Source organism: Cyanistes caeruleus, chromosome 10 (genome assembly GCF_971803275.1).
Source record: "Cyanistes caeruleus chromosome 10, bCyaCae1.hap1.1, whole genome shotgun sequence".
In the NCBI taxonomy this organism is placed as follows: Eukaryota; Metazoa; Chordata; class Aves; order Passeriformes; family Paridae; genus Cyanistes; species Cyanistes caeruleus.
This window is the reverse complement of record NC_141710.1, coordinates 489,789-515,174: the sequence shown is the minus strand read 5'-3', so window position 1 is coordinate 515,174 and position 25,386 is coordinate 489,789. Positions and strand designations below refer to the sequence as shown.

General features: G+C 42.9%; 1 protein-coding gene across 1 annotated transcript in view; it reads left to right on the top strand.

The window, feature by feature from the left end:
* Window positions 1–24,658, top strand: part of HS6ST1 (heparan sulfate 6-O-sulfotransferase 1) — a 186,756-nt gene extending 162,098 nt beyond the window's left edge. Inside the window, exon 2 of the mRNA XM_086843176.1 lies at window positions 18,301–24,658. Coding sequence (XP_086699302.1) covers window positions 18,301–19,009 — 709 coding nt within the window. The 3' untranslated portion in view covers window positions 19,010–24,658. The remainder of the gene's footprint in view (window positions 1–18,300) is intronic.
* Window positions 24,659–25,386: the final 728 nt, after the last annotated feature.

The window sequence follows — 25,386 nt, the reverse complement described above, 5'->3', positions numbered from 1 at the left end:
TGGGGAGAAAAGTGTTTGCCTCCCTAAGCAAGGCTTGACAATTATTTTTTTTTTTCCTTTATTTTTTTGACCTTCCAAAGGGTGTTTGACACTGCTTCTGTCCAGTGGGTGAGATATGTGTTTTGTGGCAATTCCTTATACCCTGATCCCTTTGTCCTGATAACAAGATCCCTGCCTGGAGCAGCCCACAGCTCTCCTCCAGCCCATTGAAAACACAGCCCAGGGTGGCTGGGGCACCTCTGAACAAACTGGGTACTCCATCTGGATAAGAGCTCCTGGAGCTGATGGTGTAGATATAGCCTAAGGGAACTGCTGGGGATACAGAAAGCAAAGTAGATCCAACTGATTTTCAAAAGATTTCTTTGAACATGGACTGGGAAGGGTCCACATGTCCTCAGTTAAACATATCTGCCTTTCTGCAGGAAGGTGGCTCCTACTGGGGTCCCAGATGTCCCTTTCTGAGAAAGGCCCAGCACTAAAACAACATGGAGATCCTACTTTACCTGGAGATTATTCTTCTAAATAAGGTTTTAGGCTTAAAAGGCAGGATCAAGTGTTACAACTGCAGGATCAATTGTTAGAATGTGTAATGGTGAAATCATTTTTGTCTGCCCCTCTTCCACAGTTTTTACTGGTTTTCTCTTTTACTCTGCTCTTGTCACTGCTGCTCCCCAGCACGGCTGCATTTCCTCACATGCTTGTCCCCACACATTTCCTCATGTGTCCTCCCCTAGCAGCTGTCATTCTTTCCTAAGAGAACTCATACACAGCATTTGTTTTGTCTTCAAGGAAAGCATTTGGCAGACAGGCAGGTGAAGTATGATCCGAAATCCCTACGAGCGAGTGCAGCTCTTTCCTCTAAGTTCAGTGAGCTTTGGACTGTGCCCTGATGGAATGAAAACCTGGCAGAAGAATTTACAGACTAGCTGTGACTTAAGCCAGGGAAAAAGACTTCAGCAAACCAATGATGGCTGGAAAAGCTTGAGCTGAGAGCAAGCAGCCAAGCATAAGAAGGAACAGAGAGATCAGCACTGGTGCCCAGAAAAACACTGGTAATGACAGTAGTTCTCTGTAAGAGGTGTGGGCATGTTCAGTCAATTAAAAGTGACAATGGACCCTTAAGGTGTTCATCTTTCAGCAACAAGGCTGGGTATGTTTGTAATTCACCTGTATCATTTGAAAAATTCATCATCACAGTTTCTCACTTTGGAATCAATGCAGCTTTTAAGTAAGACCCATGAAAACCTTATCCACAGAAAGAAAAGGTCAGATTATAGCAAGTACTATTTCAAAAATAAAGCTTTTGGATGATGATGTACGTAGCTAACCTCACACAAATATTCACCCCAAAGAGAACCAATGGTGTCATTTGCAGCCTCACCTACCCCCTCCTGCACAAACTAGTGTTAAAAGAGAAAATATCTAATACTTTTAATTTCCCCTCTTCAGAAGGGAAGCCCCTTGTTTTACCACCAGATTGACCTGATGATGTACTCAAGGCTGATAGGTCTTAAGTGATTGTACAAATTTAATCTAACAAATCTAATCAAATTTAAACCTAACAAATGTAACCACACTTCATCTCAAGCTCCTCTCTTCTTGTCTTCCTTCCTTGTCCTCCCTATCCTGTCATCTGGATCATTCTGAGTTTTCCTCACAGAATATTTTGCTACTCCAAAAGGCTTATGAGCCAAAAGGCTTAAAAGACAGATGAGAGTTTGTGGTTAAAGAAAATCTATGTATTCACTGGGGATAGATGAAAGCTATCAGTTGTCAAGGATAACTGGTAACATTCTTGTGAGGGGAAAGAGCAGCAAAAGATATTTTAAGATTCTTTGGATTTAAAAAGTTGGAATGTGATTCATAAATCTGCCATCCATCATCTTCAGCTCAGTGTCTCAAGACTCATAGCAGCCTTTACAGGCTCCTTGATGACAAGATCAAGACACAGCACTGGGTATGGGACTTTGGCACCCAGTTTCTCTAAGTGCCATCAGAAATCTGTAAAGTTCTGTGTGTTCATGGTGATAACGGGCATTCTGCTCTTCTGTGGAAATAATCTCCATTTTCTCTGAGACTGAAAGCTCTAGAAAGAAGAGAAAACATTCATGATTTCATGTAAATTCCTCACAAAATAAAATATCATTGTTTTCAAGGCTGCATGCATAGCACAGGTATTGCATGAAATATGTTGGAGTTTTGCTGTAAGTAACTTCAGCTCAGGTTGAATACCAGGTTCCCATTCAGAAAAGTGATCTCACATTGTAATGGACTTGAGCATGTACTTTTTGGACTTTTGGAGCAGTATGAAGGCTTGTCCCAAAAAACACAGCAATAAGGGGAGTCTTCCTCTGTATGTGAAACACAGTGTAACATGTATGATGCATGTTCCCATAAATAACAAGAGAAATGGAATTCTTCTGAGCCAGAACAAAGATATGAGGCTTAGGAGATAGAAACACATCCAGAATCACATGTCTGGAGTTGAATTACTAGAAACAGTTTTAGAATTTGACATTGAGTTTGAGTGTCTGCAATTTCCCTTGCTTTTCCCTATTTTTCCCACTATTTTCTTGCTTTTGGTTACAGTTACACTTTCTTTGATTAATCCTGCCACTATGTGCTTGTTCACCAGAAGGATGTGATCAGTCCTGGAGGAGTGTCTTTCTCCAGCCCCTCAGGAACTCTCCCCTCCATGCTCTCACCTGTGACATATTCACAGGCTGGCACTCAAAAAGGGAACATTCTGAAGCTCTGATTTTGATACCTGGATCATCCTTGGGTTTCAAACTCTTTTTTCAAGGCAGGTCAGCTGCCTTGTATTGGCTTTTGAAGCAAAATAAAATAGACCTCTCGAGTCCTTCAGTGGCAAAGGAGGACTAAGGGCAAGTGGGACATTGCACTACTGGTGCAGCCACATCTACACTGCCTTCATTGGATTGAAGAGACACGGACAGCAAGAAACTGTTCCTGCTCCTATGCACATCAGCAGGGCTGCCTTGGCCATGTGGGGACGTGCTGGGCACCTCAGGTACATTTGCAAACAGTGAGGAGTTAACGCTCACATGACATCAGAGGCTGGTGGAGTCTAAATCTGCTGGTTTCATGCTGAATGACAGCTCTTCAGCAATGCTGCAACTTCCCAGGGGCTCTCCCTACTTCTCAGAGGAAGGGGAGCAGGCCCTTCAATAGTGCAGATGTCTCTGCCATGGATCATAACTAACTCACAACAGGAAAATCTTCAAGTGGGTCCAGAAAATGTCTGAACCGACAGTTCAGGCTCTGTCTTGTCTGAAAGAGCAGTTCTGTCCTTTGATGTTCTTGTGCTTGAGCATGGAGGACTGTGCAGGAAGGCCAGCAGAGCCCCACACTGTCAGAAATATTTAAAGGATCCCCTGAGAAGGAAGGGTCATTATCCAGAGGAGGTGTGCTTTGCAGGATGGAGGAGACCAAAACCAGGCATAGCACCTGGAGGGAGACTTGAGAAGGACAGATACCTGTCACATGCAACCATAAACAGAAATACCCAGTTGTCTTTAATTAATCCCCTTCCTGTCCCACTGGAGGGAAATGTGTCCCGTGGCAGTAACAGAAAGGAAGTCAGTGCCTCTGCTGTTAATTTAGTGTCCTCCTGGGACAGACGGAGAATATCACTGTGCATGGTTTAATAAACAGGCAACATCCCACGAGGAGGTTTTGGCTCTTCACAGTATCTCTGAAAATACTGTGAAGAGTATTTTCATCCAGAGGCCCTGGAGCATCCCCTGAGCAGAGAGACTTGAGAACACAGGAATTGGGAGAAGTACCTGCCCCAGCTGGTACCTGGGGCAGGTACTGCTACCAAACGTCTGTCAAGCAGTGATGGAAAAAACCACACAGCATCTGTCTTCCAGAGGAGAGCTTGTGAGCCACGTGTGCAAGGGCTGAAATCTCTTGGTTAAAACATATGTTGCAAGAAATGAGCAAAACCTAAAATAAACAGTTTACACAGAGGTAAAGCATCTGCTGATTGCTGCTATACACAGGCAAAATGAGGCTCTGTTTGAAAATGGCCTCACTTTGCCCTTGGAGCCTGTTTTTATACAGTGGAATAACTGATGCCTCAACAGGCAGAAGGCTCCATTACTTATGTTTCCACTGTGCATTTTCTTTCCCAAACAATGTTTGCTGCCCCAAGAGCCTAATTATCACCTAAGAGATGTTAACAGTCAGATCATTGGAGCTTCGAAAAGGTTTTGATCAAGTACAAGCAAGATGTAGTTTGTATTTTGGTGCCCCATATTCCAGGAGCAGCTGGTCTCCTGAGGTAGGAAAGTGTGGACTAAGTTAATGAATTTAAATACACTTCTGTTAGATCTTTTAGTCATGAATGTAATTGCATCTGGTAGTCTTTTTAATTTTTAAATATAGAGGATGTGATTGGATTTCTTTTCCTTTTTTTTTTAAAAATAATTTTCAAATCTGTCGCTACTGTTCCTCCCTTCACGGAATTCTCCAGAAGGAAAGCCTTGTCTTCCCAGAGTGAACACTGTGAATCTTTGCTGTATTAATTATTTCATTATTAATTTTCTGCATTAGCAGTCCCCCTTCTGTCCCTGTCCACAGCTGCTTTTGCCCTTGTTGTGTCTGGAACAAGAAGCACACGTGTAGTAACAAGTACACCAAGCCTGAGCATGGAGTGGGAGGAATTTCCCTTTGGAATTTACCTTTGATGCACACATATCTCTTGTGCCAGCTCTGGCACTTGTCTCTAGGCTGACTGGAATAACAGGATGCACAAGCATCAGCCCAGCTTTTGGGAAGATTAACAAGGGGAGTTTGAAGCCCAATATTTGTGTCCCACCGATGACTGAGAGTGTTTCTAGTGTTTGAGCTAACTGATAATAAAAGACATCACCAGGTGAAATGGAACAGCCAGAGCAGTTCTGTGATGCTGAGAGCTTTCCAGATCTCTTGCTTGTGCACACATCCTCTCTTCAAGATGAAAAAGCAATTCACCAAACTGAGATCCCCCAGAGTATTGAAAGAAAAGGATTGCAATGGCCCTGCTACCTTCCAGCTCCCATTGGCAAAATATTCAAAGAAAGGATAAATTATTATGTGAGGAGACAGGCAGGGGATTGAATGACTCTAAGCTGTAGGATATAGAGCCTCATATAACAAGATCACTAGCTCTCATTCACCCCAGGTTGGTGGTGCCTGAAAGCCTCTCCAAGCTCAGCAGTTTGCCAGAGTGTCTGAAAGAGCTAATGGCCCCAGCCCAGCAGATCCCAGTGGGCAGAGACTTAGCACAGCATGCTCCAGGGATGTGGATTGCCACACACTTACTTCAAAATTTACGAAACACAAGAAGGTTTTTCTCTGTGATAATTGTTTTTACCGGCAGACTAAGCACATGCCTGCATTCAAACTGTGGTTATTTCAGTGGAGCTGTGCTGATAAACCCTTTTTGGGAAGGAATTCACACTGGCAAGGATCCTCTGCTCCACAATTTAACCCATTTCCCAGGACAGAATAAGCCATACCCACAACCACATAGATATTGCCACCCACAACTTTTTGCTGGCGTTGCTATTTGGCTGGTAATGTTCTTTTTTTACTTACTTCTCACAGTACAGCTATGCCACCAAAACTCTTCCATGTAACCTAAGCTTACAAGGGAGAAAATGCCTGTGTAAATTTTTTAAAGGTGGTGTTTCTCAGTCAAGCCTGAAGCAGAGACTTAAGCAAAAGGGCTGGGTAGGTGCAGAATTCCCAAGGCAAGCCCCAGTGCTGCGTGTTCCAGCACCGCATCACCCGCGGGCTGCAGGCACTCCGGGGCAGAGAGTGGGAGCAGGGAATGCCTGTGACACTGGAAATGTAAATGCCCTGGCAGGTGCTGTCACAGTCTCTGGGAGGAAGGCTGAACAAGCAGAGGGGGCTTTAGTAGGATGCTCTTGTGGCGGCTCATCCCAGCAGAGGCTGCGGGTGGGTGACCTCCATGGGCATCGCTGCCTGCAGTGCCCCTGTGGAGAGGGAAACACCCCAATTACCAACTCCTGGCAACTAAATGAGATTGCACTGGTGGCCTTGCAGTGTAAGACATGGCAAATGCCAGGAGAAGGGAAATGTTGGAGAGGGGAGCGGTGCCTCCCTGCCAGAGCAATTCCGTGGTAGGCAGGTGCCATCTAGTGGGAACGGGCACAGCCGGGGATCCCAGCTGGGATGGGCATTCCCAGGCTGCACAGGACCAGGAATGGTCCCACTGTGCACTTCCTGAGGGCTCCTTTGGACAGAAGGTTTGTCCAAAGAGAAAGCAGCACTTTGGGAGATGGCAACATATGCTTTTAAGAACAAAATTAGACTTGTCTGCAGAAGAGCTGCAGAGGAATTTGGCAGCCTTTTGGCCAGCTGGAACACCTCTGGAGTCCTTCACGTGAAAGGTGAGGGAATAATGTTGGCTTGTATTTAAATTTAAAAAGTCTTTCGAGGATCTATTCGTCAAAAATCAGATTTTTTTAAATCACATTCAACACATTGCTGCTCTTCTGGTACTCACAAGTGCTCCTGCTAACCACAGGACAAGGAATACCACACTTAGAAGAAGCCAAGGCTTGTCAGGACAAAATATCCCTTCTTTACAGTGCAGGGGTGCTGTCTCTGTGAAATACCCACTTGGTACTTTATAACTTTCTCAGCTTCTCAATGCACAGGTCTGAGGGATCACCTGGCAGAGAAATCCTGAGGCTGCTGAAGTTTTGTAGACTTAAATGTCCACCTGAAATCCAAACCACAAGGCTGATTTGTGCTTCCTGTGAGTGCAAATGAGGGGAAACAAGAGGATTCCTGTGACTAGAAGTAGCTTTGGTGTTCCTTGCACCTCTCCCAGCAGCAGCAGGTCACTGTCAGAGGCAGGATGCTGGCTGGCCAGGACAGATCAGTGATGGATTTGGAGCAGCCGTTTCCAGCACTGCTCAGTTCATGAATTTTGCTGTTTTTGTTGGTTTCCTCGGCATGGTGATTCACTTAAGAGAGAAATTGTTTCTGGGAGCTAGACCATCACTCTGACAATTCCTGTTGTGTGCATGTCTGAATGCCTGCTTTAAATGAACAGTGGCTGCTGAGGCTGGCAGGCAGCACTCATGCTGTTTGGGATAAAATACCCACACTTTGTCCTTTGCATGTTGCCTATTCTCCTTTTCTTTAGGAAGCAGTTTTAATGAAAGCATTAATTGCAGGCCAGCTAACGCTGCATTGTTTTCAGTCTCAAGCAAAAGAAGTTCAAGAATCAACCTACTGTTTTCAGATCAATAATTTGTGAAAAATGAATAATGATGCCCATGCAGTCTCCTGTGGTGCTGTGGGGCAGGACTGGTTTTGCTCACAGGGAACATAATGAGCAGCCCTCTCTCCATGGGGCTGAGCCCCTCCTGCCCAGCCCAGCTCTGGTGGTGATTTTAAGAACAAAATGCCAGCAATTGTTTCCTTGGGGCTGGCTGGAGGCAGTGCCACATGCAGAATGCACTGCAGCTTGGGCTTCTCGATGCTGGCAAGGCCTGGGATCAGCTGCTGATCACTGCACATCCTTTGATGGATTTGTTGCATAGAGCTTTTAGTAATGTCTTGATTTCCCAGGAAATTATGCATTTCAGACAGGAGCCAGGCAGCTTGTTACTCCTGCCAGCTGGTAGGGGGGGTAGGTATGTGCAAATAGATATTTGGTGTTTAATAATTGAAACTGGATGTATCAAGGTTGGCAGCATCTCTTTCAGCTTTAAAGACAGGGTATTGTTAGAGGAAAATGGGACGCTTTCCTGTGCAGAAGACAAATTTTTCTTCCCCAGCTAATCTTGGTGTCTGCAGCTGCTGTGTCAATAATCTCCTCCTGAAAGGCAGGGAATGAACTTCTGAACATCTGTAACAGCTACATTAAGTGGTGTGGTTTATTGTAGAATTATGGATGGTGATGATGGCTGGGTTACTAAACTGTAAATCAATCAAAGCATTTTGATGATATCCTAGATCATGAGAAACAGACTCATGCAGGAAGAGACAGTGATTTATTGCACCAGCTGGTAACACATTCAGCCCCAGTCATTTTTATTTATCATTACTTTAAAAAATATTTCAACCCTTCATTAAAGCACATTAAAAAAAAAAAATCTGTAATGATGATAAAGTTGTGCTGTAATGAAAATTGATGCTCCTGAACTGTGATTTCTGGTGATAGGAATGTGAAGAATAAGGAACTTAAGATACACAAAGTTCACACTAAATTAGTTGAACAATTGCCTTTGTTTAATTGTCTTTTACAGGCAAATGAAGGGAGCTTTTTCCTTTTCATCCTTAAATCTGTTCCTTTGAAAGCATCTCACACTATCTGTAGTTTTGAACCATGAAACCCGGGATTTTGAATGCTTAGCAAGTCATCCATTTCCAAGGCATTAGCAACACAGGCAGGATTTATTTCGATCTCTGCATATGATTCTTTGATCTGGGACTTACTTAAGTGCATTCCAGTGCTATTAATTAGGAAAACAGTATAAGACAGTGGCTACTCCAAGTGATCTTAAATATAAAAGTGACTGATTAGTAGCTCTGCTTTCTTGAGGATTAAGAAAGCTCTGCTTTCTTTTGCTGCTTAACAACATCTGCTATTCCTGAGCAAGGGAGAATCAGTTAATTGAGGACAGGGAGCTTTGGTGCTCTTTGTAAGCCACTAGTATGACTATTCACAAGAAAAGAAGCCATGTGAGAACCTCCCCCAGCACTGATCTTAAGAAGGAGCTGGGTAAATGGAATTAGGAGCAGTCCCCTGCCTGATGCTGAGGTGTACAGCAGGATGCAACGTGTGCTGATTGCTTTGCAGGGCAGCAAACGCAAGAGAGTTGCGTTTCCCTTTTCCTGGCAGCCCTGTGTGCCTTGCAGAGCTCCTTGGAATCCTGTCCTTGCACTGGGCATGCTTTCAGGAATGGGCTCTGCCCATTTTTGTGTTTTCTTCCGTGGAATGTCTTGTTTCTGGATGTTCTCTGTCTGGCTGAAAGTTACAGTGTTTACTTGTGTGTTCAGGACATGTCAGCCCAGTTTAAAAATCCTCTGCATCTCAATCCTCTTTCCAGAGTCTCCCTACTCAGACCAATGAAAGTGTCTGTCCATCAGTTTTTGATTGGAATAGGATTGATCAATGAGCAATTCAGGGGTGCTGTGTTGCAGCTGCAGCTGCCTGACACAAATAATTCCTTGGCCTCCCTTTGCCAAGGAATTCAATTGTCCTGCATAAGTGACTACTCTTGCTCCCTTAATCTTCCTCTGTGGTTTCTTTATATTTTAATCTCCTTCAAGGAGCCATATTTCCTGTCTATCATGCTGCTACACTTTCCTTGAATCTGGTTTGAATCTCACATCCAGTGGAGCTCCTGTGATTCACAAGAGAATCTGACTTGTAGTTCAAAAGAAAATGCAAATTCTAGCCTATCTGCTTTATTTACAGCTGTTTCAAATAAATATCTTTACACATTGCATAGTTACTTCAACTTTGTCTTTGCTCCAAATCAGCTTGCTTTTGGTTTTCTTTTTTCTGTTTGCCAATATCCCAGTCATTCTTCTCTCTGCATCCTGAAGTGTGCAGCATAACACAGAAATAACGCTTTCTTAATTAAAATATTCACTTGTTTTATTAATTGCATCCATCTTGACACCTGGGGAGGCTAAATCCCTGGCATTCTCTCTGTTGCCAGGACTAAGCATGAAGCTCCACAGATTTCTGTGCAGAAGCAGCGCAGCTCAGCCCCAAGGACACAGCAGAAAGCTCCCTGACCTGGCAGCCTGCACTGGCACTGTGTCAGGGGACAGCACTCATTCCCTGGAGATGGAGGGAGGCCTCAAATGCTTTTCACTGATCTAGTGGTGGGGTTAAAACTGCTGTCCTATGCCACATGTCCAGTGGACATTGATCCCTGACACAGAGATGAAAAGTTCAGTCTCATTGCAAATGTTTCATTACTCTTCAGGGATTGATTTGTTACTTGCTTGGTTCTAATGGGGCCACAAACAGGAAGATACTCAAAAAAAAAAGGGATATAGAACCCTTCTAGCAAATATTTTATAGTAAAGAAGTCATGTGTTACTGATTTCTCTGTGTTTTGTAATGCCAAAATCAAGGTGACTGAAAGTCTCTGTGACAGACACCAGTAAGTGAAGGCAATGAAAATCTTTCTTTCAGAGAATGGCTGCGTTTTTCCCTTCTGAAACTTCCTACCTTGCTGACAGCAGGGGCAACAATAGAAGCAAAGGAATGCAAAAAATAAGCACAGGTTGCAGTCCACCTTTGTGCCATCTGTTCCCTGCCAGCACTGATGTAATCCCTCTGGCACTGAGACTTGCCTCTGCCATCTGTCAGCATTCCGACGTGGTATTGATTAGGGGGTTTGCTGAGGTCACTCAGGAATCACAACAAGCCTCCCAAAACTCAGGAAAGGTACTAAACCAAAGGAATTTGATTTGTAACCTGCTGTCATTTTTGGTTCCTTGCTTCAGCAGAAGACAGCAGTCAACACTTCCTAAGCTCCTCTTATGAGGAAAGTTATGATGGCAAAAGAGAGCGCCTGTTTATAAACGGTGCAAGTAACATAAGCTTTTAATGGGTCCTAGAGGAGTCCAAGGCTCCAGAGGGCTCTGGAATGCCTTTCTCTCCACCCCCATTTGCTCCCCTCACCCTGACCCCCACATTTTTTTCCAAGCCTTTGTCCAATTTTCATCATATCTGTCATTTTGAAAAATGAGCTGGCGGTTCACTCCTAAAGTTCATAGCATGCCATGTATCTTTTTTTTAGATTAACTTGTTTGTAAAGAGACAGTTCAACAGGAAATTCTTGTGCTTACACTGCAGTGCAATTTGTTATGAAAAGCAGAGATGTTGTTAAAACTCATTATCTGTGTCTGTTCTGCTAATTGGATATAAAAAAGTCATGAGACATGAGGATGATAGGACCACACTTTCTGGGTAAAAGCCTATTAGTACACTGCCAACAAATCTCAGCTGGGGCTGAGTGTGTAACAGTGTAGTGTGATCTCAGTGAATACCGGCATTGTACAACTCTGAGATCTGAGGTAAAAGTGCAACTCATTTCATTTATGGAGATGAATGGAGATAGTGGTCCTGAAAGTGTCCATTTCTGATGGTTTCAGAGGAATGCCCAGCTATAGCTACCTTGATGCTCCATTTGATTCCAGATATAAAATGCTCCCTTGTATTACCACAGGTGTCAATCAGGATGGAATAGCCTGTATCATTCTGCCACTCCCAACATGGGTGTCAAGGCTCCATGTGCCCTCCCAACTTTGTGACAAACCAGGTCTCACCCCTCTTGGGGCTGCCTTACACCTTTTTTGCCTCCACTCCAGCTCTGCTGCCTTTGCCAGTAGATATTCATAGGAGGAATAGTAGATATTCATTCAGGAGGAATATCTATGTTGCAGGAACGTAGACACAATTCTAATTATTGCTTTGCAGGCCTGCCTTTCTTTGTAGGTTAGCTTTAAATAGAGACACCTCCCCTTTTGCTGCAGCCACACAGCCACACAGCATTACTGCTCCTACAGCGCCCAAAATCAATCCTCTACTGCTGCAGTGTGGCTGGATCAAGCACACAGGTTGATTTTCCTGGGTTTCATGCCTTCAGGTCTCTTCAGCCTCCGTCTGGAGAAGTCCTTGCAGTTGGGTTGACTGTCTCTGGTGATTTTAAGCCATGACTCAGCCCGTGCATGGCTTGCGAACACCAAAAGGGAGCTTGCGTTTAAGATTATTTGGTGTGGATGGAGGGGTGGGTGTTTCCTGAAATGCCTGAGCTGCTGCTTGCTTTTCTGTCTCCTTTTTGGCTGTCAGATTGTGTTAGGCTTGCACACAGCCGTGGTGTTTGGTGCACACAGGTGCAGCACACAGGAGCTCTGCTCTCTGGGTAGGCTCTGCAGTGGGACCATCACACTAAGATGACAGGCTGCATCACCAGCACTGCAAAGCTCTGCAAATTGCCCACATTTTGTGAAATATATGGGTGAAAAGAGAGAGGTGTGGCTCTTCTGGTCTGCCTCAACCTCCTGGAGCAGCCTGAGCATTGCTTCAGGGCTGGCTCTGAATTGGCCCATGGTGAAATCAGCCCTGGGATGACTCCCAGAGTGAGGATCAGGAGGGTGAGCAGAGCCTGTGTGAGGGTTGGCTGCTGTTACATTTCCAATTGTCCTTTCTTTTAATACAGCCAAGTCCCAAGAGCAGAGACCATCAGGCAAAACAAACACAATTATGCAAAGCAAACCTGGTTCCCAAAGCGAGCACTGACACCCCCTCCTCTCCTGGCAAGGAAAATCACTGCTGTAGGTGTTTACCCAGGCTGAGAGCTGGAGGATTGGGTTTGCTGTTCAGTTTCTTGGCTTTTGGGGTTTTGTGTTGCAATCTTTATGTAAACATAGAGGACAGAAAAGACGTCTGCTGTGTTTTGTTTATTTGTTTGGGGTTTTCTTTCTGTTTTCTATGACTTTTAAAGGACTGGAGTGTGTGAAGTGTGTTTAAAGTATTATTGTGTGTGAAATTCAGGAAGAGTCTAAATGAACAACAGATGAGAGGAAATGGACTGAGGAAAATTAGGGCTATTTGCTACCAAAGGAAGTAATCATTGTACATATATTAAATTCCAATCTCTAACTGAGAATGTGCTCGTTATGCAAGAAATCTGACTGTTGAGGAAAACAGATAAATATGTGGAGTCTTTGCAAGGCTGGGCTTTAAAAGTGGTAAGTATGGGTTTGGTAAATAAGCTTTTACTGAAGTGAGTGGTGGCTGGAGAGTCACCCAGAGTTTCCCATGACAGCAGAAGGTTATTCTCTGTGCAGAAGGAGGAAACTGTTCTTCATACACCTGCTATTTGTAGGTAACATTTACTATGACTTTATAATGACAATATAAATTCTTTATGAATTTTGATCTGCCACATTCTCAGATCATCCATCACAACTCACCTCTACTTGTTACTTACCTGTGAGTCCTTGCTGGGCCTGTTCCTTAAGGTTACACTGCTCATTTTCAGTGGAAATAACCCTTACCTGGCAATGCCCTTCAGTCTTCCAGCCAAGTGGGAGTTTAAGTGATCACAGGGGGGGTGCTCAGTGCTCTGGTTCTTCTTCCCTTGGTCCCTGCAGACTAACAGGGGGGCAGGTGCACAGGTGCATTTCACTGCTGGGAAGCAAAATAAGTGGTTGTTTCAGTGATAAACTACTTACAGGGTGAGCCATTATAATTTATATATATATGTGTGTGTGTCTGTGTGTGTGTTTGTATATATATATATATATATATATATATATATATAAAATGGAATAAGGACCCTCACCAGGGATTTGTGGACTGCACAATACATGGGCTTGACTTACAAGGACACTTTAAATCAGCCACAAATTTGATATTACTACATCTTTAAACAAAACACAGTGTTCCTCATTATTGTAAGATGGCAGACTCCCTGCTGAGTTAATTCAGCAAAGATATAGAATGAATTTATTTTTTTTTTAATTTTTTTTTTTAGCAGCTGAAAAATTGTAGCCTGGGGGAATGTTGCTTTGACAGATTGGGGTTATATGGCTGAAGCTGACCTATGCAGCTTCCTTCCCCTTCCCCCACCTGGCAGGCAGATGAAGCATTTTTGATTGCAAGTTGCTAGCTGTATTTTGTTCTTTATCTGATGGAAGGCCACCACAGTAGTCAAAAAGGACTTGTTATATATTTTGCTTTTCCTGCAAGTAATGCTCAAAAGCTCAGTAAAGAACCTGTAAAGATTTCTTTTTTTAATTAAATATAAAATAAAATAAAATTTGGACATGTGGGAGGGAGCATTTAAGCACAGTAAAGAATAAGGAATTGCACAGTCAAATAATAAGCAGTTCTTGGCAGAATTTAGAGACTAGCAGCAGTAAGAAGGATGAATTGGCATCATAGAAAAGAGTGGAAATGAACTGAAGAGAAATGATAGCATCATATTTAGAATCTGTCACTTTATCTGAATTATCTTGACTGGTTATTAGTAAAAGAGAAGGAATGGAGTTTTTAGAGGAAGAAGGTTTTCATTTCCCCTTCATTAGCTGAGGAACCTGCTGACAGGCATTAAGACAGAATATTTTTAAATGGCAGCTTCAGCCACAAGAAAGGGTTATTTTTAACCCCAAGCTGCTCAGTCACTGCATTTGCAACATGGCCCTGCTTTAAAAAAAACCCCAAAACTCTGCTGGGAAAACTAAGGCTGCTTTGTGAGAATGGGAAGGAGAGGTCTGGGTGGGAATCCTGTAGGGCAGTGGTGCCTCTGACGCCTGTGTCATGAAAATATGCCTCCAGTTAACCATTGTCCTCTGACCTCGATCCATGGTGAAACAGGGGCTTTGCATAATCATGCAAGGAGACGGCTCCTGCTCCAAAAGATGTTATGTTTTGAATTTCCAAAACACACAAAGGAGACATTGTTAGCCCTTCACACATGGGAAACAGAGGCAGGGAGAGAGAGATTTGTCTGGGGCAAGCAGGCTAATTTTGACAGAATGGGCACTTAAAGAGAAGTTTCCTGAATTCATTTGTGTATTATGACCACAAGATTGGCCTTCCTTTCTAATGCTGGATTTTGTTCTTCCTGAAACTTCACTTTTGTACAGGGTTGTTGATCAAAAAACATTCTTTTATTCTGTTCTGTTTAATAAATATGCTAGGGATTCTTTCCTTGGACACTTTGCAGCTTGCATGCAGCTCCAAGCTGCAGCTGTGCAAATGTTTCAGGTGGATTTTCATGTCGGGACTGCCAGGGGCAGAAATGCAAGAAAAGGCAGAGGTGTGGCTTTGTCTTCTGCTCGTCTTTGTGCCCTTGGAGATCCCAGACCCCTGAGTGTGTAGAAGGTCCAAGAGCAGTAATGCTGCTCTGCTTCATGTGGGAAGAAAAGTCTTTCCAACTCCAATGCCAGTTTGTCTTGCTCAAGCTTCTTCAGTCCAGAAAGGCCAGTGAGACATGACACTGCATGACCAAACTGGGGCTGCTTGGGCTTTTTATGAGGCAGGATTGAGTGGAACCATCTTGGCTAAGAGAAGATCACACTTCTGAAATGAGCCTTTAGGAACACTAAAGTTAAGTGGCTGGGACACCATGCTGAATGCAGGGCACTCACAACTGCATGGGTTTTATGGGTTTATTTTATCTCCAATGACAAAAAAAAATGTACTAGTCATGTGGTTCCTCATGAATTTCAAGCCACTGCTGACAAGTAGCATTGTCTGTATTCTCAGCCATGCTGGAACAGAGTTCCCCCAGCCTCCTGACTGCTAATGGACAATGCTTTACTGTTACCTAATTTTTCTATAAACTTAAAGGCAAGCCCAAGTCATACTTCAAGAACAGAACTTCAGGATCTTAAGTGCCTTGGTTGAACACTTGCATGGTCATCCCTCTAATATCCAAGTGTCTCCCCTCTCTGGCTCCTGAGGTCTCAGTCTCTTGGAAGGTGTACTGCTCACTTCCCTGAGGGCATCTGCCTCTTGGAAACCAATACCTTTCTAGAAAGCTAAATGCAAATTTGGGAGCATAACTTCTACTGTGTCAATGCTGCATCTCAATTTAGGCAGTTAAAACTATTCTTTTGCTTTAAAGTCTCTGTTTAGTTTTGTTTGTTAGGGTGTTTTTGTTTGGTTTTAGGGCTTTTTGTGGGGGTTTTTTTGTAGGGTTTTTGTTTTGGTTTGGGATATTTTGTTTTAAATTTTATTTTATTTTATTTTATTTTATTTTATTTTATTTTATTTTATTTTATTTTATTTTATTTTATTTTATTTTATTTTATTTTATTTTATTTTATTTTATTTTATTTTATTTTTGCCCCATTGGGGCAGCTTCCTTAAGTACTTCCAGGGTCCTGGTTCCAGTTTCCAAAGATAAATCTAATTTCTGTGTTAGGAGGCAAGCTCTTCCCTTCAAGCACTTTTCTGTGTGACAGACCTGGAAAGGGGAAAATTGGATTCAGTAGAATTTCAAGAATTGTAACTTACTTTCCTGTGCTTTCTATTCATTGAGATGAATATTTGGGAATTATCACTCATGGTAAAATATTTACCAGGGTATTACAGCAACTAAGTTGCAGTGCAGGTGTGAAGAAAGAAGTACTTGCTCCTTAAGCTTTTTCCAATCCATGTCCTGTTCAATGTCTCTGTTCCAATGGACTCCAGAAGTTTTGCATGATATTTATTAATCTGATTTACTAACAGTCTCCTAAAGTTGAAACAGAGACAGAGAGAAGATAAGCTGGACTCAGGCTTGCAGGAATCAGATTCATGCCAACTCTGCCACCTCTGTTTGACTTTATGCACATCATTTAATATTTGTGCTTCCCCTTGTCTGCCAAATGCAGATACTAATTCTTCCCTTTTTTCCCTATCTGTACTTGTGTAGATGGCTTATTTGGACAGGAATCAGCTCCTCCTTTGTGGATACCTCACACACAAATGAGTCCCTGATCTTAGGGATCAGGGAGAAGCAAACTTCTATTTGCTTCTGTAGCCACAAAATAATAAATGACTTCGACCTGCTCAGTGAAAAATGCAACCTTTGGATTACATTGGTGAAAATAAAAAGTCCTCTGCAGTTCACAAGTCAAAAACTGCTGATAGTGTTTAGCACCGATGTCTGTCATTGAACATCTGGCATTCATCACTGCTTTCCTTTTCTTTCCACTGCCGTATTTTATCCCATCTATTGGAGGTTTCTTAGCTCAGTCTGTATAAATTATGGTTGCCTCTCAGTCAGGGTAGTGGAATCACTACAGGAAAGAAAAAGAGGTAGACTGAAGGAAAGTGTCTGCTCCCCTTTTTCTCCCCTCTCCCTGTACACAGACAGTACTGGAAATTACTAGACAGCAAGATAACTCTTGCTATTGAAGAGACATGGAATAGTTTCCAAAAATAACAAATGTCTTTACCAGCCCCAGTTATGAAGGCAGGAAGTGGGAGAGGAGTTGGAGCTGGAATGGACACCCATTGCCATTGTTGGAAAGACCAAAATTGACTGCTTTGGTGTTCCAAAAAACTTTGCCCTTCAGCAAGTTTGTAATGAATTAGGAAAGCAAACATTGCTTAATATAGACTTCCTGGGCAACGGTTTTGATGTATTATTTTAAAATTAAACTGCTCTTATTGCAGAAATTTAAGTTACTACCAGAAACAATAATACTGAAGGTGCTAGGAAAACATGGGTGTGTTAAAATTAGCCAGAAGAGAATACTTTTACTATTTTTTTTTTCCCTCAAAAAATTGTTCACTGCCATCTCAATGGCCATTACACTCAGTGTTCCTGAGCAGTTCTGGCAAGGCAGTGAGCCCTGGCAGCAGTCTGAGGATGCATTTCTCATGGGAACACGAAGCCTTCACCACCCCTGTGTGCAACACCTCCAGCTGCATGTGTGTGCTCCCTGCCAAAGCCAGGTGCTTCCGTGTGTGCACAGTGTCACACAGCCCCATGCCCTGCAAGAATGTGTCAGCTTTAGGGACAAGAGAAGGTATTTCCTCCTTCTAGAAACACAAAGACACCTCAGTCCATGCTGCAGGCAGTTAGGGAAGAAAAGGCCCATTTCCCTCTTTGTGGAGAGGGCTGTTGCAGACTGCCACCTCTGTCAATCCCAGAACTTTATGGGCTGAAGCCAGAGGGTCTCTGTTAGAGACAGCTGTCATGTTCTCAGTTCTAGGGACAGCTGGTATTGTTGGGGGCTTCATTATTCTTAGAACAGCAAGAATGCCCCATGTCATTATGTGTGTTCTTCCTCATTGTCTTGCTTTTCCCTTCTATTTAGTCTCGTGTCAAAAGTGTATCTGAAGTTTCTTTGATTTAATACCAGGTTGACTGAAATAGGAATAAATTACTGCTGCTATTGCTGGTTGTCAGCACTGTCAGCCTTCTCTGTCTTCAAAGCATATTGCATTCCTGATTTCCCATTGTTTTTCATTTATGTTCCTGTGGCTTTATCCTGCTACTCGCTGCAGGTGAGTCCCAGATTTCAACTCAGCAGCCAGATCAATCAAATGAGAAACACGGGTCTAGTGTTGCACAAACTGCTTTGCAGGAGATATTGCAAGAGAAAGATAATCCACAAGTACAGTGGGTTATCCACCAATAATAACCACGTGGGCTATCAATCCAGGGGATGATGGGATGTTGATTTACTCTCAGATTTTTCTGTCTGCACTAGATCTCTGCTTGCCAAGCACCTGTCCTGTTACTAGCAGAGTATTTATTCTGTTCTCTCTTCGTCTTGTAGAAAATTTTACTACATCACTCTGCTGAGAGACCCCGTATCTCGTTACCTCAGCGAATGGCGTCACGTTCAACGAGGAGCTACTTGGAAGACCTCCTTGCACATGTGTGATGGCAGGACACCAACTCCTGAAGAGCTGCCCTCGTGCTACGAGGGCACAGACTGGTCGGGCTGCACGCTGCAGGAGTTCATGGATTGCCCGTATAATTTAGCCAACAACCGCCAAGTGAGGATGTTGGCTGACTTGAGCTTGGTGGGCTGCTACAACATGTCCTTCATCCCAGAGAACAAGCGAGCACAGATCCTGCTGGAGAGCGCAAAAAAAAACCTCAAAGACATGGCCTTCTTCGGCCTGACAGAGTTCCAGAGAAAGACTCAGTACCTGTTTGAGAGAACTTTTAACCTGAAATTCATCCGGCCCTTTATGCAGTACAACAGCACGCGGGCGGGCGGGGTGGAGGTGGACAACGACACCATCCGCAGGATCGAGGAGCTCAATGACTTGGACATGCAGCTCTATGACTATGCAAAGGACCTCTTCCAACAGCGCTACCAGTACAAACGGCAGCTGGAGAGGATGGAGCAGAGGATAAAGAACCGGGAGGAGAGGCTTCTTCACCGGTCCAACGAAGCGCTTCCCAAGGAAGAGACCGAGGAGCAAGGACGTTTGCCCACTGAGGACTACATGAGCCATATTATAGAGAAGTGGTAGCCTAGGCAGACTTTTATATTAATGATATTCTAGGGTTTCCATATAAGAGATCGTGGAAGTAAAATGACAAAAAAATACAAAAAAACAACAACAACAAAAAATATTTTATTTAAAAACAAGTCTGTAAAACAGAAGATAAATTGCTTCCTTGAGCATAGGGTCTTTTTACTGTTTCTTACAAGACCGATGAGATTCTTAAAAAAAAATAAATACATAAAAATAAAAAAAAAGGGTCAACATTCTAATGCAGAGATAAAAAATGCATAAATGCAGTTACCAACTCATAAGTCCAAGTACAGGAGAATATTTCTTATCCTCATGATTTTAACACAAATGGCAGAAGTTGGATTTTTTAAAAATCTGTTTGTCCCCTGAGTGTAATGATCTAAAGATATATAATTTGAAAAAAAGGAAACAGAGGTTTTCTTTTGTGGGGGAGGTGGGATGCATTGTTTGTCAGTAACTGATAATGGTGACTAAGTTGAGGATGGGCCATCCTGTCAGGCTGGGATGTGAGCACACAAACATTCAGCTGGCAGCCACTGCTGGAAAGTAGAGCACCATAAAAAAAAAAAAAAGAAAAGAAAACCAGTCAGAGGATGAGAGACATTAAAGCAAATTGACAATGGCCTGGGAAATGTACTTAGCACAGTGGTTCTGATTCATTGCACTGGTATCACATATACATACACAGCTTCGTCACAAAAATAATGGGGAATTCATACACAAAACTCCCAGATTTGTTTCCCAGACAGGTCCCAAAACAAGTTAAAAGCCAATCATAGACTCAAACCTGCATTCATATGTTAGCCTGTCAGCTTACACCACTACCACTCAAGCCACCATCAGTATTGTGTGTTAACAGCACACAAAAACCCTATCCAACATACTACAAATAAAAAAAAGGAAGAAAAATTTAAATACTCCTTCATAAATCTGCAAAAATTTCAGAGCCGGTAAATGATAAGTCATTACTGGGAATGTGATGAGGGGGTGATTTTGTTTTGTTTGTTGCTATGTGAAATACTGACCCAGAATAAGCATAGAGACATGCTCTAGCCTGTATTATTTCAGTTATTTTTACTTGCTTTTATCAAGAGGTAATGGGCATCAACCTGTTTCCAGTGAAGTCACTAGAACTGATTTAAGTGGGAACAGGATGGGGCTCTTTTCCAGAGCTATGAAAATTTCTGACTATAGGCTTGAATTAATAATGAGACAGTGCACATTGTCTTTTGGCAGGGTGCCTGTTCTGCGGCCCTTACTTTAAATGAACTTTAAATGAGCTGTGCTCACAAAACTGGAAAGGGGAATCATGGATAGTGTTTTTTCAGTCTCAGACCACTCTCAAAGCAGAACTCTTTCAATGCTTTTTTTTAGGGCCTCATGTAAGTTTAATCTTCCAGTGTGGGGACAGTCTAACCAGGTTCTGCTTGAGTCATAGAACAACAATGACATCTCTAATTCCTCTTCCCACTCACCAAATTAAAATATGGCTTATTTTTTTGATGCTGCAAGCACTTCTTTGTATGGCTGGAAGCACAGAAATGAAGTAGTTCATGTCTCACTCCGTTGTTACTCAGCCTGTAAGACCTGAACCTGCTATTGTTGAGGGTAAACTCTGAACCAAATGGAATATGATTTGATTTTCAAAGGCCATGTTAACTGCAAATCAAAGCTGGCATTGAAATCACTGGAGGAGAGGCAGAGTGCTGATTCACTCAACTTTAGCATGCCATTTTTACAGCATCCCTTTCCCATCACACAAATCCACTGCTGTGCTGCTCGGTTTGTGTTTTAATTCTTTCTCTGCCTCTGTGCTCTGTTTCCAGCAGTTTCAAGTTCAGACTGAGTTTTGCAAAGGAGGGTCTCCTCTATTCTCCTGTGCACACCCTGGGGGATACACCTTGCTTTTGGAGACATTCTTCTCCTGAAAAGACAACTAAAAACTTGAGAAGAGCACTTCTTCTCAAAAATACATAGAGCACTTAGGGCTCAAACACAACTCTGTTACAGCCCTGAGCCAGAGTCAGAGGCTGTCTTTCCTGTTGATTTCAGGTGGATTTTGGTCAGGTCTGCATCCTGCTGCTGCAGAGGGCACAAGCACACACTCACCTGTCTGCAGTCACAGCAGGACATGGTCACCCACACGTTTGGCTGGTACCAGTATGTGCTGGTGTTGTCTATGTCTTTAAGGCTGTGTCAGTGCTTCTGCCACAGAATGGCTCCTGTTCCCAGAAATGTGTAGCCTGTACATAAGCATTTCCTCCTGGATGAAAATTGAGAAGCAAAATGAAGCCTTATTTGGTGGTTGGCTTGGGGGCAGAGAAGGTATTACAAGTCCATTTGCTCATCTCTGAATTCCAAGACTGGGAGAAGCTGTGTCTGCTAGTTGCTAGTTGCCAGCACTTTTACACTTTGCTGTAACTAAAGAAAACATTTGTATTTTAAAAATGCGACTTTACAGGCTGTTTACTCACAAAACCAGCACACAAGATATAGAAAAGGCAACTGTTCCACATGCACAGTTTCCACCTTTCCTCAAAAGCTTTTCAGGGTGTGTCCTGTGTCATGGATCCATAACGCACAAGTGATTCCTGCAGCTAATCTCTATTGGTGTCACACTGCTGTGACTGTGTGTGATTCACACCAGTACTGTGATTAGGCTGTGTCTGCCTGAGCTGTCCCTGTGTTACAGGCTCTGAGTAACCAGCTGGATGTTAATGAATCTGTCTTCAGGGTTGTCTAAATCAGAAGCAGCCTCTGACCTTAGAAGCATGTCAGTAGAGGACCTTGTTCCAACATTTTCTTTGTAATATATTACAGTAACAAGCAGAAGAAATTATATTGCAGACTGTCTTTGGTTAACAGTTTCATTTCAACCACAAAAGAAGGGCTGATCTCACTTAGTACTGAGGCAGAAGTTTCTAGATTTAAATTCTGCACCCAGCAATTGCTTCAGTTTTTCCACCTTTACACTGGGAGTAATTTACGGACTCTAAAAGGGTACTCCAAGGTATGAAAAGTATAGGGCACTTTGAAACAGATTCTGACTAATGGACATGGATCACCCAAAAGCCATCCCTCACCCTGGCTGCTGTGATGGTCTGCTTCTGGCTGTGAGCCATGTGTTAATTTATTTAAAGTGCTGTGCACCAGAACATGGGTTGCAGGATGTACCTGGCACTATCTTCTTCCTTTAGTGGGTGCAAAGGAACTTTTTTAACATAATGTGAATGTAGATTTTTGTGATTTATATGTACCACACTTTGAAGTGGTACTGTTTCTTTTCTTTTTAGGACTGATATTTTGATGCTACAATAACATGAAAAGTGTGTGTGTAGTTTTAAAATGAATGGAGAATAATGGCTTTAAGGCACTCTGGCAGAAGTAGTGGCCAGATAGTAGATTCTTGTTCAATATCTGCCCCTTTCTTCCAAAATGTTTTTCCTGTGACTTCCAGACACATCAAGACCTTCTTCAGTACATGAAATATTTCTTCAGGGGGTCTGCCAGTACATCATGATCCAGGTCAGGTTAAGAGAGTTCTGGGAGCAGGCAGGTGTGAGATTGGACTTGTCTCTTAGGGACTTCTTGACTTCTTAGGGCTAAGATGTCAGTTTGCTTTTAGTCACCTTTTAGTCGTGCTTTAGCATCACTGCTTGGTGGGCATTGTTCCTGAAGAAAACATTTTCTTGCTGGTTTGTCTCATCCTAGTTAGCTCTGTTGAAGGAGTTTGCCTCATTGAAAGTTTTCCAGACAGTCAGGTGCCACCTTGTACCCTGTCCAGGTCACAGAATGCAGGATTGACTGCTAAGGTTGCCAGCCCAGGCTGTCACAGGGTTCAAAGTCATCAACAAAACAAAAAAACAAAACAAAACAAAACAAAACAAAAAGTCAGCAAAGGATCTGTGCAAATTTCTTGTCTGAATTTTTCCCTTTATACCCAACATTTTGGAATAAATGAGGAGAATTTCAGTTGATGTTTTTGCATCCCACAGTCCCTTACTCGCTTACAAAACTGGGATGACAATGAAAGCAGCATAAGAAGGATCCCAATAAGGATTTGAATCCTCTGTCCCAGGGTTGTTAGAGCAACACAGAGCAGTGCAGTTGCTGAGTGTGACCAAGGCAGAAGGGCTCCCCAGTGGCAGCACAATTAGGAAATCTTCCCTCTAAGCCAATCAAGTCACTTCACAGAGACCAGTGGACAGCTACAGAAGGTGATGATATCATCACAGCACAGGGCCTGACCAGGCTCATGTCTTGGGGTTAAAAGCATCTCTAGTGTCTTTCTGGCATTCAGAGTTACCCAAACCCCCTCCTATGCCCTAGACTTTTCCAGTCATCACAAAAAAGGGGTAGCACTACAGGAATTCACCACACAAACTGTGCTTAAATACTGTATTCCCAGAGCTATGGCTTGGCATGCAGCTGACACTGCTGGATTCAAATCACAAGATCACAAGGCTGGCTGCATCCTCTTTTTATTCTTGTTTTCACTTTCACTAATATTAGCAGATCATGTTCCAGAGGCAGAAGTGAGCATGGGATTCACTGCCTGATTAGGAGTATTCCAAGCCTTTATAGCACAGGTCAGTGAGCAGCAGCTCAGGCAAGACAGGGCACACAATCCCAGCTGTCCATGGCTGTTTGCTTTACCCCATCCACAAGAATTCTACCAAGGGGGATGCAGCCCTGATAAGCACATGGGTGTTAAAGCCTGTGTTGTCCCAGCTCTGTAATTCTTAGCCATGCAAGCTGAAAAAAAACCCAACATTTGCAAACGGCTCTGTCTCCTCAGATCCCCACAATTCCCCCTCCATGTTCAACTCACCCAGTTCTGGAGACTGGATTGAGAGAGTTGCATTACAATGAATAATTTTATATTCAAAGGGTTTACTGAGCATGATTTGTTTTGTACATATTGGAATATGATTTAACTTATTTTTATTGCCCCTTTTAATCTTTTTTTTTTTTTCCCCATAAGGAGAAGACAAAAATCCTCATCTACTCTCAATGTGAAGTTCCTATGTGTTTATGTGTAGTTCTGCCAGTCTACACACACCAGGCAGATGATTTCTCACTGTCCCTACAGCTATCTGATTTTGTTTGTTATTGTCATTTCTATTCATCTGGGACTTTGCTTATTTTGTCTCTTCCTTCCTCTCTGCTGCACAGTCTGCACAGAGCAGGGAAAGGGCAAAGCAGGCAGGATTTTCTCTTCCTTCCTTTCCCCTTTCTTGTGTGCTTTACTTACCAAGGAACTCCATTCCTCCAGGAGTTGTGTGACTGAGGGTAAAAATAAACAACTGTCCTCCCACCTGCCTTCCATCCTCCATATTGTAGCTCAAACAGATTCAGCTTCTCTGAAAGTGATTGTGGCTGGACTCATTCCATTGGGCTGAATGCATATGGTTTGCACTTTCCCTCCCACTTCAGGAACTTAAAAACAACAAAAAATAAAAGGCAACTGTTTGACTTGAGCCGAGTAACACTTAAAGCTCTATATATTTATTTATAGCATCTTACAAAAAGTGCTAAAAGGTTTTTTCTTCCACAAGAAAAATAAAATTTTAAAAAATCATCTAATTGTTTTTGTCTAGATCAAAGATGAATGTTAGCAGATGAAATAAACCCTAAAACTGAGCATCTGTTGTGCGTGTTGTCCTTGCGTTGGCCTTTGGATGCTGTTTCAGTGTAATATGTCTTCCCTGTTCATTACAGAGGGATAAAGCTGCCAGTGCAGTTGATGGAGAATATTTTTTTTCTGCTACAAAAACAGATTCCTGGACAAGAAATATTCAAGTAGAAACTGCAGTCTGCTCATTCCTGTTGTTACATTTGAGCCAACATTGCAAAAAGCCCTTAAACCTCATGGAACCTATCATCTTTTTTAAATTACCTTTGATACTGTACAGTTTTAGTTTTCTTTTTCAGAGTCACTGCAGTGAACACATTTGCATGCAACAGCGGTTGTTACATCAAATATTACAGAATAATTTAACAGAATTTTTTTGCTTCTTTCATGCTCAGAGTGCTTTGTTGTGTGAAAACATTCTGCAGTTACTGAGCTGAGCCATGTGCCTGTTTTGTAAGGTGAAAGTAAGGGCTAAGAGAATGGTGGTACAAGTGTCTCACAGCATCCTGAGTGAGAACAGCAAGATGTTTAAGCAGTGAGTGACAAACTTGTGAGTTCACCAAAGCATCCCTGCAGCTCACACTTGGAGGAGGGAGGGAGGGAGGGGCTGTGCAGGTGCTGCTGGAGGACTCAGGTAAGTGACGAGGTGAAGGGAGGGGACTGACAGAGACCTTGGGTCAGCCCCTCCGGCTGTCCTGGGCCACTGCCCAGGAGCCTTCATGTCCTGCTGAGCTGC